The 12,827-nt window shown below is 41.7% G+C and overlaps 1 protein-coding gene across 2 annotated transcripts; it reads right to left on the bottom strand.

Annotated features, from left to right (window-relative positions):
• Nucleotides 1-5,431: 5,431 nt before the first annotated feature.
• slc34a2b (solute carrier family 34 member 2b) lies at nucleotides 5,432-10,791 on the bottom strand. 2 transcript variants are annotated; one of them, XM_076277455.1, is made up of 12 exons: nucleotides 10,726-10,791; nucleotides 10,498-10,621; nucleotides 10,277-10,405; nucleotides 9,902-10,045; nucleotides 9,612-9,723; nucleotides 9,231-9,426; nucleotides 8,768-8,863; nucleotides 8,321-8,441; nucleotides 7,169-7,336; nucleotides 6,750-6,866; nucleotides 6,458-6,582; nucleotides 5,432-6,113 (listed from the first exon to the last, which is right to left on the bottom strand). In XM_076277455.1, exons 1-12 carry the CDS (start codon nucleotides 10,789-10,791, stop codon nucleotides 5,580-5,582), a joined length of 1,932 nt encoding a protein of 643 aa, XP_076133570.1. In that variant the 3' UTR covers nucleotides 5,432-5,579. The 2 variants fall into 2 exon arrangements, with proteins under 2 accessions (XP_076133570.1, XP_076133578.1); XM_076277463.1 differs by having other exon boundaries at nucleotides 10,498-10,638; nucleotides 10,737-10,789.
• Nucleotides 10,792-12,827: the final 2,036 nt, after the last annotated feature.

Genomic DNA, 12,827 nt, shown 5'->3' with positions numbered 1-12,827 from the left:
GTGAGGGTTAATGTTTGGCTCAAGGTTTGGCTAACATAGCCAGTCTTATTTGTGTATTATTATCATAATTGATAATGACCGATAACGATTGGTTTATATTTACATAATAAGACAATGTTTGATAAATTAACTTTATTTTAAAGTCCTTTTAAAATTCTCAAATCGCTACTCAGAACAAAATATGGGAATGCTATAAATACAATGAATGATATTAAGGTTTGGAAAAACGTTTTAAAATGTAAAGTTAATCAGTGTAAAAACAAAATGTTGCTGTCTAGTCCCTGTCTGCTTCATAAAGTCTCACTTAAACTCCGATAATGGTTCACAATTCTTGATAAGTTTCCTGTCAATTTCTCGTAAGCTTAAAGGAACAGTTAGATAAGATGATACATACTCTTCTCGTCTGTGCGTTCTGTAACTCAATCTGACACACTCACCATTAGCCCAGCTTAGCATAGTTCATTGAGGTGGTTGGAACCAACTACTGTAGCTATTTACATATTGTGACTTGTATAGTTGTAGTTGTAACATGTACAAATACCAATGCAAAATGAGACAGCGTTTTTGTAAGCATATACATACTTGGAACTATATTCTTATTCAGGTGAAGCACTGCTACTCGAGATCTGCAGAAGTAACAATGGGGATTTTCAGGTGCTGCATGCTTTGGCTGAATGAGAATACAAGAATAAAGATGATGCGCAATGGTATACATACAGAGTATTTTATGAAATAATAACTGTTACACCCCCACCCTTACGTGGCCCTTTAGGGGTGAACAAAGACCCACCACTGACCCCACATCCTAATAAATAACAGGAACACCTTTTAAAATGTACCCAACCAGTGGGATTTATTACATGGAAGATAAACCATAACAGAACACTACATAGACATGACACAAAGTCCAAATCAAAAGACAAGACACAATCCCAGGCTGAGAGGCAGCAAGACAGCCAGCAGTCCCCACACCAAAAGCCTCTCCTCAGGAACTGGATCCTGGAGCCTTTAACTCCTGATCAATCAGGGCCAGGTGCTCCCAATCAGGGCAATTATCTGCAGCACACCTGAGCAGAGGTAGAGAGGGGAGAACAGGGACAAACAGCACTGGGAACACATGCAGCCGTAACACCCCCACCCTTAAAACAATGAATAAATAGTTTTACATACAGAATTCACAATGACAGTCAAATTCATGGTAGCACATACATCAAATATGGTAGCACATACAAATATGGTAGCACATACATCAAAACTAACTATTACATAGTACCACCTATCTATTTATTCATTGTAAGGCTTTACAACTTGCATGACACCACTCATAATCGGTGCTCTCCACAAGGCTGTATGGTTAAAATGACACAGAAATCACTAGTAATACAGCATAGTAGTTACAATAAAAGGACAGGAAAACATAAACAAAGAACACGCTTCCTTACTCAGGTTTAGCACAGCTTCCCTGACTCCCGAGTAAAGAAAAAGTAGTGAGTCTTCCGGACCACTTCTTAAACCTGCACTAACTAAGCCTGAGCTACAAAAAGTGCAGAACACATGTAACCACAACCAGTATGAAAGACAGACAAACATACATTAGTCCCACCTAGGAACTTCACAAATTGCAAAAACAAATGTACAAGGCTATATGCTTACATACAAATGTGTTCAATGCACAGACCAAAACTCAGTCCACCAAACAAAGCGTACCACACAACTTGTAGTGGACGTATGCCGATTAAACATTTGTCTGCCATTCAACATTACTAAGGCATAATAGCCATACAAAGGAGACAATCTCCATCAAACTATTTGCAATAAAAATCAAAAACAACTTGGGACTGCCGCTGACTTAAAGGTGTTAACTAGGGCCAAGGTGGTTCAAACGAGATCTTACAAACATGGGCCAATTAAGGGGCTGCCACTGGATTTTAATTGAGCAGCCAAATAAGTAGCCATACAAGTGGTTGCCACTCCCACTAGACAAAATGGCTACCTACCATGAGGTGAACAGGACAAAATCGAACAAAAGAAACATTACTGCATTCCTGTAACACGTACAGCAAAAAAGGTGACCAACACAAAAGTGGAGTGCAACAGTCACAGCCAAAAGGGTCAACACAAGTAGACCAACTACAATTGCTGCCACAGCAACACACAAAGACCCAACAAAGTGATCTGCCACTACCACAACAAAAATGGACACCATGTGGCCTTCAACCACATCTAGTTACTATGATGCATGTAGGGAACCAGTAACAAAGTGACTGTACAAAATTGGGAAGCCACACCCACTAAACAAAGATCCACTGATCTGTGGAGTGACTATCCCACACAAAGGTCACAAAACCATTAATTAGCTGTGACTAGACAGACAAAAACAGTCACACACAAGTGACATAACCAAAAGTGGACTGCACAACCACGACACAAAATGGGCCACAGTGTAGTCAAACCCTACACTAAAAATGTTGCCAACTTACACCTAAGCTGCAACCAACTAGTGACCCAACAAATGTGGAGTTCAGTTACCACAAGGTCACACAACACAAGTCACTGCACACTACAGTCCATCACAGCTACACAAAGACATCACCTCACCTCATGGATGGTTAATCCCGGACGAGCCCCCATTTGTTACACCCCCACCTTTATGTGGCCCTTTAGGGGTGAACAAAAACCCACCACTGACCCCAAATCCTACTAAATAACAGGAACACCTTTTAAAATGTACCCAACCAGTGGGATTTATTACATGGAAGATAAACCATAACAGAACACTACATAGACATGACACAAAGTCCAAATCAAAAGACAAGACACAATCCCAGGCTGAGAGGCAGCAAGACAGCCAGCAGTCCCCACACCAAAAGCCTCTCCTCAGGAACTGGATCCTGGAGCCTTTAACTCTTGATCAATCAGGGCCAGGTGCTCCCAATCAGGGCAATTATCTGCAGCACACCTGAGCAGAGGTAGAGAGGGGAGAGAACAGGGACAAACAGCACTGGGAACACATGCAGCCGTAATATAACATTAACAAAGATGACATTATCTAAGGTAAAAGAAGCGTGATAATGCTTTGTGACACTTCAAGCTGTAGAGGCTAATACTGTAATATCATAATGCTTTATTATTACAGTTATGAGTATGTGTAAATAGGTCTACTACTAATGAAAATAATGATGAGGCTTTGTGAATGGTTTATAACCCTTTATCCCAATAAGCTTTATCCCTGACAAGACATTAAGACAAGACCGGAAATCAGTTGCCTATGTTCTGTCTACACTGGACCATAAATTAAATGTACTGGCTTTGAGTGAGACAAATACTAATGTGCCGTACAAGATCTAACTGCAGATGATAAAATGTGGAGGTTTCAAAGTTTAATTAATGCCTTACCTATCCTAATGAGCTTCACAAGTATGTGTCTTATCACTTAATGATTTAATGATTGAGATGACCTTCATGTTCGAATCATTAATACTTCAAATCATTAGAACTGTTATGCAATGTTAGCAGTAAGAGAAAGGCAGAATCCAAATGTCATCCAAGAAATCCAAGGTCATTGTACCTTCAGCTTAAAAGATGTTCAGTTCAGTTCTGTTCATGTTCAGTTCCAATCAAGGTTACTGGAATTGCGTCCAATGTTCAATTGTAGTTCTGGTCCTACATATGATAGGCGCAGCGTTGTTGTATGTATGGAATTGATTTAAAGGCTCCATGACATTTTGTTTGTGTAATAATTCTCAGGTTTGAATTCTCTTCAAAACAGAGATAGGTTATGTTGTTTGAAATCAGCCTCAGAGAAGCCCTATCAATCAGAGCAAAGGCCATTTACCTGTGGTGCCTTTGTGTGCGTGTGTGTGTGTGTGTGTGTGTGTGTGTGTGTGTGTGAGAGAGAGAGAGAGAGAATATGAGAGGGTGACCTGTAAGTTTCCTATCAGCTTTAAACCATCCATGTTACAAAATTAAACTGCAACATTGACAAGACGCACAAGTTCTGCCATATTTTTATGAGGTGGGAAAGAAATGGCAGAGATGTGAAAACCCCAGCTAATGAGGGGCCATTAAGCACTAACTTTTATCTACCTCACCTACGCTTCTACCTCCAGAGCCTAGATGTTCCGTTCAGACCTTGTTCATTATTTCTTAAACATATGCAAACATGGTTTAATGAGGCGTCTGTAAGTGTGGCGGTCCGCTAATTTTCTGTGAGTGTATCTTGTCACAGTTGGTAGTACCCCATGAGACCTCCAGGAGCTCACTTAACTATGTAGCTAACAGCATGAGGGCTTTCCCTCAGAAATAAAATCTGCACTACTGAGGTGGAGAAACATTTGAGATGAATGTAATCCAGGCTCATTCTCTGAATGGTGTTACTGCTACGCTCAGTTTGACTATAACTGCTGCTGTACTGCATACATATATATATATATATATATATATATATATATATTTATGCATACAAATAACACATTGAATATGCTGTGCTTTTACTGAACCAATGCATCTGATCTGCATCTGATCTGCAAACTCACAGTCAGAGTGATTACAGTGTTTCTGCGCCTGCCTAACCTTGTGTAATAGACGTCAGCATTCAGCATAATATGCATCTGCTACTGACTACATCACAGAGTCATTGAAATTCAGAATTATCTCGAGGGAGGGTGAATAGGGGAACCAGTCATTACAGCAATTCTTTTTAGTTCAAAGACAAACACGTACAGTAGGACACACACACACACACACACAGGGAGGATTCAGAAAGGGTGTCACTTTTGTGTGCTAATGGAAAAAGAGTGAGTCTTTGTCTCAGCATCACTGACACACATTCAAAGTCTATATCAGATGTAACTGTATGTCATTGTTAAAGCAATATAAGGGCAATGATCACACTAACATGAAAAGTTTCAGACTTCCAATTTTTTTTATTGGCAGCAATCACAAATAGGTCATAAACAAAAAAAATACAGCTCTATTTACATTTGAGTTTTTTTATTCCTATGAAGTCTAAGACCCTGATGAATATCTTCAGCCACACATACACATTTGCAAACGTCAAAACTTACAAAAATGGAAAAGATTACAAAAAATACAAACTATTATTTAACACATTTTAAGCACAGCAGATTTGTTACTTCATCCATATGCAAATTCAAACATCTTCATATGGTTAGACTTAAAATATTAGTACAATCAAAAACGTGATTTTTACAAAATATAAAATACTAATATTATCAAGTCTAAGTGATGATTGAAGTATACGACAATCCAAAATAAACTTATTCATCTTTAAGTACCAAGATGAGGAAAAAGTATATTTTCCTATAGAAATTGATATGTTACAATAATAAATAGAATCAATGCCTCTTTGATGTGCCTTCCAAGAGGGAATATCCCTGTTCTCCAATCTCCTGTATATTTTCACCCATGTTACATAGTGGGATCAGTCCAATCAAAGAGAGGGATATGTGTGTGTGTGTGTGTGTGTGTGTGTGTGTGTGTGTATGAGAGAAAGAGACAGAGAGAGAGAAAGAGAGTGAGAGAGAGCAGCATGAAAGACACACAAAGACACAAAGCAGTTATAAATGTGTCTGAGTGGGCGCTTCGTCTGTGGTGAGCGCTGGGTTGTCATACATCTCCAGACTCTTGCCGTCCTTCTGGCTGGCCTTCTCCTCGTCCTCGCCTTCCCCTCTGCGGCAGCACTTGCAGCAGCAGCAGCAGCGCGCCCCACAGAAGGCCATGGCTGACGTGACCACGCGGTCCCACGGTGCCAGCGAGTGCAGCGGCCGCGGCAGGAAGTCCCAGCTGCGCAGCACCCCCGGCAGGTATTGCGGCCGGCGCCTCTGCAGGACGTTGATGACCACCACACACACGACCAGCACGATGATAGGAACACCCACACCGACCAGCACCTGCCAGCCAGCGATGGAGAGCCCAAGCACGGTGAGCGGCATGACCAGGAAGCACAGTACCAGGTAGACGGCGGCGAACCAGCGGTACTTGGCTGTGTGGTCCCCCAGGCCCTTGGCCAGGCGGATGGGCACGCGCATGAAGGGGATCGGGTACCACAGGAGGATCCCGAAAATGTTGAAGAAAAAGTGACACAAGGATATCTGTGGAGAAGAAAAAAATATTACATTATGAACAACGCAGCACAGTTTAGCACAAAGCAGCCACATATACAGTAATTTCCTGTGTATTAAACTGCATTGTGTAAAAACCGCAGGACGGTGTTTTATGCAAGTTAAAAAAACAAAACCATATATTAACTGCCCCTGTGTATTAACCTCATAGCTGAAGAAATTTAGCAAAATCAATGTGTAAACCTCTGCTAATAGTTGGGAAATTACAGTATTCAGGAACACATAGAAACACACAGACCTTTCTGTCTATCTGAAAACAGCATGGGATTGTTAAACGGTGTGTCTTAAAACTCCGATGGTCTACTGTTACCCACCTGCAACGCATTTGCCAGCGTCTCCCCTGGGCTGGCCAAGGCTGCAAGAATGGCCGTCGTTGTTGTTCCTATGTTCGAACCCAGTGTGAGCGGATAAGCCCTCTCAATGCTTATGACACCAATACCTGTGGTCAAGAACAGAGCAACCCCTGATATGAGTGAGTGTTTCTGGCCTCTTTTATGCTTCTACAAATATTGGAAGCTTTGGATAAGATTGGTAAGTCTGTGACTGGGCTACGTTGAGAGATAACAGGCAGTGGCCACATAGAGCCGTGCCCGGCGAGACACGTACCCACAAGTGGAGTGATGGCTGACGTGAAGACAGAACTGCTCTGTACGATGAACGTCATTCCAGCTCCAACAAACATGGCGATGTAGCCAGTTATCCACCCGAATGGGTAAGGGAAATCTGCACACAAACACAGAGATAGAAAATGTTATTATCTTTTATGTTTTTTTACATGGCCCTTGTTCAGAAAAATAAATGTGCTTCAATTAGTAATAGCATTGTTCATAATATGTGGCATCATGTGCCTGTGCTTTATGTCACACATTAAGACTAAAGCACCTCCGGTGACCACCAAAGCTACAGGGCTACCGACTATCAGACTGGGTGTGTGTGTATGTGTGTGTGTGTGTGTGTGTGTGTGTGTGTGTGTGTGTGTGTGTGTGTGTGCGCTCTCTGTCCGTAACGTGTGGGACTCCACTCACCTGTGTTGAGCACCTTCTTGATGACCACGGCCACCTGTCCCTTGAGCATGGAGTTGAGCAGCTTGACGATGAGGATGAGGCATGTGCAGAGGATGGCGAGTGAGAGCCCCAGCAGGATCAGCCCCACAGCCAGGTCAGGCAGGTTGGCATTTGCAAAGATGTGTTTGCCTGTGGGGGACCCCGTGATAACAAGGTTACTACTACTCACCACTCCCAACAGTGGACTCATTACGGACAGTCCAGTCAGAGTCAGCACAGATACTTATCAGTGAGAAGCTCATAGAGTCAGTATGAATTAACTGTCACTGTTTGGAGCACTAACAGAATTAATCTACAAATAAGCCTGATATGTTCTAGCAGGATTCTAAAACAAAATCAATACTACGATCAGCATTTTTCGTGAGTGTTTGGCTTACGATACACATCATAAAGTACATAGCATTCAAATCCTGCATACATGTTCTTGCATAGACAGAGAAGAATCTTATATGGTGCTCATTCCCAAGGCCAACAATTGCTAGAATTGATTAACCCAGTCAATGACTGCCCCCCCCCCCAAAAAAAAAAAAAAAACCTCAGGTATTTTAACAACAGATCTTACATACTGATAAACCTGTTTTGCTCCCCTTTTATTGGCTAGTTCAGGCTAAGGACCACAAGATCCCTTTTTTGATTGGCCCTTTCTTCTAGTCTGGCTCAGTTGAACCCCGGCCCTCTGACTGAGCAGGAAGAAAGGCCCCATTGAGTGGGTAGAGAGGGTAGTGGGGCGAGGAAGTATGCTGAGTCACTATGAAGACTGAATTGAAGTCATTGTCCTGATATCGTAGTGCTAAGGTGCCAGCAACTAAAGATATGGGGTGTAAGCATGTAAGAGACAGAAGGAGGAAAGAGAGAGAGAGAGAGAGAGAGAGAGAGGGGGAGTGTGTGTGTCTATGTCCACTTGTGTAAACTGTGTATACTAAGAGTCAACCCCCTGAACCCCCTGTGTTTGTGTGTGCGTGTGTGTGTGTGTGTGTGTGTGTGTGTGTGTGTGTGTATGTGTGTGTGGCTGTATGTGCTGCTGATAAGAGAAGGATATTCTCTCAAGTCTTTTGGCAGTGCACATGTATGTAACATCCAATCAAGAGACAGATAAATGCTTCTTCTACTTACATCTCGCCAGGTTTATCGTCTCCGACACATTCTTCTGCGTCCATGTCAGGTTGCCTTCTGTCCAGCACAAGGCGCCCACAGTGCAGTTCTCTGGTCCAGGAACAGTCACGTTTTGAAGAGTCTAAGGGACACAACAGTGCAAAAACACATGACAAGAAAGAACACTCACAAAAGAATACAAAGGAAGGCTAAATAAGTCTGGGAAATAGTATATTAATCTATAACCGGACGGTGATAAGAACTCCCATGTTGGCCATTGACATAGATTAGCAAAGTGAGCTCAACCTGAGCCTCTACTTTAACTAAAAGATAGTTAAATATTAACTGCAGAGTGAAGAATTAGTTTGGCTGAGAAAAAGGTAGTCCTATTTGTAATACTTTTCATACAAGTTTGCGTGCAAAAGAATCATTTGTGTAGGTTCAGATGTTAGTGTGTATATTCCTTACTATCACGGTCTCTGTTTTGCACCAGATCTTGATCAAACTCTTGTTCCTTGCAGCAGGGTCCCCAGTGGCAATGCCACTGATAACAGACTTGTCCAACTAGTCAAAGTGAGAGGAAGCTTTCATGAGCAAACAAACCCATTAACACTATCTATCGGCTCCACCAATCACTCAACCACATACATTCATACAGTATCTGTGTGTTATCGCAGATATATCACACCGTTGCATATATATTTATTTTGCAGGTCACAAAAGTCACTTCCTTGATGTGTTGCTATCTGTCTTAGGACTGTGCACTATCATCAATGTCATATTACACAAGAAGCTACAGGCTATAGAGCATATTTTAGTTGCAAAACTTCTCCTTTAAGTACATAATAAAGAATAGTGCTAATAATTATATATAATATATAATATTTATAAAATAAAACATATATTTATGCTGATAAAAACATTGACTGACCTCAATGATATTTTTTGTCAGGGGCTCTGTAATAACTTTGAGAATATCGGGAGCATCCTGGCCAGTTTGAAGGTTGAAAGAGATGATGATAAGGTCAGTGAGTTTGTAGAGGACGCCTGTGGCCACCTCTAGAGGAAGCAGCACAAGCACAGACAGCCAGTTGAAGAAATCGTGAACCGTAGCTCCACCGAAAGCCCTGCAGGTTTGAATAACACAGTGAGTGGCAGTGTACTTCTCTAGGATAGGTTTTCCCAGGATAAATGATGGGTAGATGCTGAGCTGAACACATGTTAACAGACAGGGGAATGAATTGCCATCAATATGGTAATATGCTCAGAGGCACCTTTAGAGACCCTTTTGAGGGAGATGACCTTTACTTACCTGCGGAACTCATTGCGGTCCCCGGCCTGCATCATGGCCACAATAGTGTTTGTGACGGATGTGCCAATGTTGGCTCCCATGATGATTGGCACAGCAGACCTAACCTCTAACACTATAACAGAGAGACAGCATCATTTACATTACACCTTGGCAAGTGTGTGAAAGTGTGTGTGTGTGTGTGTGTGTGTGTGTGTGTGTGTGTGTGTGTGTGTAAGAGAGTGAGGGAGAGAGAGAGAGAAAGAGAGAGGAAAAATCCAAAATGTGTGTGCATGTTGACCATGTGCACTTACATCCTGAGGAGACCATGCTGACCACAATGGAGGAGGATGTGCTGGAGCTCTGCACAAGAACCGTCACTAAAACCCCAATCACCAGACCGGCTACAGGGTTGGACAGGACTACATTGTCCTGAAAGATGTCTCCAGCTGCCTTCCCTACAGAGGACATGCAATGATGGTAAGACTGTACATTAAATCATTTAAGCATTTAAATGATTTTAAGTGATTTAAAATGATTTAAGACATCAAATAATTTCAAATAAATTATTTGGGATCAGATCCCGTTTTGGAAACCATAAATTGTTAGCTGGGGACCCATGGTAAGAATTATTTCAATTCCTCATTAAACATAGGTAGTCTACAATGACAATTAAATAGAGAACGTACCTCCAACCAGTTGAAACGCGGAACTGAGAACGTCCAGAGAGCAAACAAACATGTAGAGAAATCCCAGCAATAAACACAACTTCCCAATTCCTGTCACAATCCGGATCACTTTCCCCTTGGTATCCAAATCTGTAAGGTGTACATGACATAGCGTCATCAAGGCGTTCAATAACAACAATATTCTCACATCAACAAGGAAGCATCATTCTTTCGTAGCACACCTGACCACTTCACGCCTGTGTCTTGGAGCGCAGGAAGGTCCCAAGGGTCGACGGCCGATTCCTGCGCCACATCGTCCACCAGAGCAGCCGTGGAATAGGCAGGTAACACCACCCCATCCTTAGACTGCATGTCAGTCGCATCTATTGTTTCAAAATGATATCAAATGTACAAAGAATTACCCATTTGGATTCGATTGCACTGTTTGAGGTGTACAGAGTCGATTTCACGGTCGACATACCATGGTCTAGGTGAGTTTCAGAAGTCCCATTCCCAAGCTCAGGCCGAGGAGCCATTCTCTGTGGAAATAAACAAGTCAAATCACACACCAACTACATAAAACAAGCGTAAGCAATATGACATATATGTTTTCCGCCTGCCAGTCTGGATAACAACTTCGAAATGTATCAACATACTTTCATGTTTAACATGCACTCTTGTTACGCATTCCTAACATCACACTACAAATGAGGTTGTTTCCTCATTAAGTAGGCCTACACTATATCATCTTCCTACGCAGAAAAGATCACGATCTGATGCTATGTCACGGGAAATCACCACAATTTTGCAATACAGTCTCTAAATAACTTTTGAGAGAGAGAGTGCAATTCATCATGATGTTAGCTTTTTCATTGTCATGGACTACAGCCTACCACACATACAGGTTTATAATAGAGCGAGATGCAGCCTAAGGCAACTTTTGAGGACTTTTAAGGCACCAGTGAGGACATCAGAAACCAATGCAATATGCAAGGAAAAACAATAAACCGTAGGCACATAGGTGCCAATACACCCCACTCTGCTATCATCTTAGTGCATCGTCCTTTTCATAAAAAAAGGCAATTGATCCTTGATTGATCTTTTTCCGAAATATTAGGATGGTAAACACTAGCGATGATAAGCTAAAAAGAGGCACTCCTCTCTCACCTCTTAAACTCTTGTACCGCGTAGCGATATTCCTGACTTGTCTCGGGCGAGAGATCCACCTGGGCTACCTGCAGCTGCCTCCACAGGTGTCCAGCTTTTATACACGCGCCACAGGACTACCCCCGCGCTTTCCTGCTCAAAGTCCGGTGGCGAACTGAGGTGCTGCCAATGACCTCATGAGGATCCTTGTTGCATCTAGGCCAGTTATCAATTTATTATTGATAATAATCTACAACTTAACAGCTACCTACATGCATTTTAAGTAATTTCGCACTGCGTGTTTCTTGCCCGGTGAATAAACTTCAAACATGAACTGTTATCGGTTTCAGTTACCTATATGCTAATATTTTAAATAAAACAATTTTACTTATCCAAGTTTATGATCCAAACAGGGATATGGCATAGCGCGTTAAATAATCAGTTAGTCATGTCATATTAGCCTACCATGATGACATTAGAGGCTAGAGGGGAATTGTCATACAAGTTCGAATGGATGCCACTTTCTCCTCTCATCTGATATCAGCAGCAGTGTCCACAATCTGCACCTGTCTTGCCTTTCTCTGCGAAATACGTGCGGTGGCTACTGTCTTATCGACATAATCGTTGTAAATCAGCACCGCGCCCTTCAGTGATTTTTATTTTTCATAACATTACTCAATTGCGGTTTGGATGTGAACAGTAGCCTACTTTTGCGCACACGGACACAGGCGCCTTTTCGGTGTTTGTATTTATGAGAAACGCTGCCATCCATTGGGAGGAGAGGGTATTACAGAAAACACAAATGACCCCTCCACTGGTGCCTGTAGACTGCAACGTCCAAATAAATACAATCATAAACAGAATGATGGCCATTTAAAATAAAGACATTTATCATGAAGGATTCATGTCCGTTGCAAATGCTCATCTAAACATAGTGGTACATTTGAATTGATATTAGATTAGGCCCACATGCAACCATGCAAACACCATATTACGCTGTGTAAGAAGATGGCACCTAGGGTTGCACATGTATAGAGTAGGCCTAGTTATTAGTAAGGAGGTGCTGACCTCTGATGACAAACTTAAAAATAAGAAGAAAATGTTGCACACTCTGGCTCCAAAAGTATATTTTATTGGATAACGTTTTGGCCTGAGGCCTTCTTCAAATAACATTTTTTGTGAGAGACAACAACACACACACATATATATATATATATATATATATGACAATGCACCTGATGATCCTTTGTGGATAACATGACCATTAAGGTTGTAAGATTTTAACAGATCAGCGCAATTTAGGTGTGGTCCACCCGTCCAGTGAAAAAGTCTCATGTTACATGCCATTTCACATAATTCTAAAAAAGACATATCCATTGATGTGTTCTATAGTAAAAAGTTAAAACATCCGTTCAAATGAACATAT

The sequence above is a fragment of the Alosa pseudoharengus genome, unplaced genomic scaffold, assembly GCF_046254945.1.
Source record: "Alosa pseudoharengus isolate Yale_2024_CS ecotype anadromous, Long Island Sound unplaced genomic scaffold, YU_APseudo_1.1 YU_APseudo_1.1_scf_11, whole genome shotgun sequence".
NCBI lineage: Eukaryota > Metazoa > Chordata > Actinopteri > Clupeiformes > Clupeidae > Alosa > Alosa pseudoharengus.
This window is presented reverse-complemented; position numbering and strand designations above follow the sequence as displayed.

Excerpts from the sequence above, each read along its gene's own strand:
- slc34a2b (XM_076277455.1), bottom strand. The coding sequence starts at position 10,791 with ATGGCTCCTCGGCCTGAGCTTGGGAATGGGACTTCTGAAACTCACCTA. Across the intron at positions 9,724-9,901 it reads CAGCATGGTCTCCTCAGGAT|TGTTAGAGGTTAGGTCTGCT; the intron begins GTAAGTGCACAT and ends TCTCTGTTATAG. Across the intron at positions 6,583-6,749 it reads AGCCATCACTCCACTTGTGG|GTATTGGTGTCATAAGCATT; the intron begins GTACGTGTCTCG and ends TCTTGACCACAG.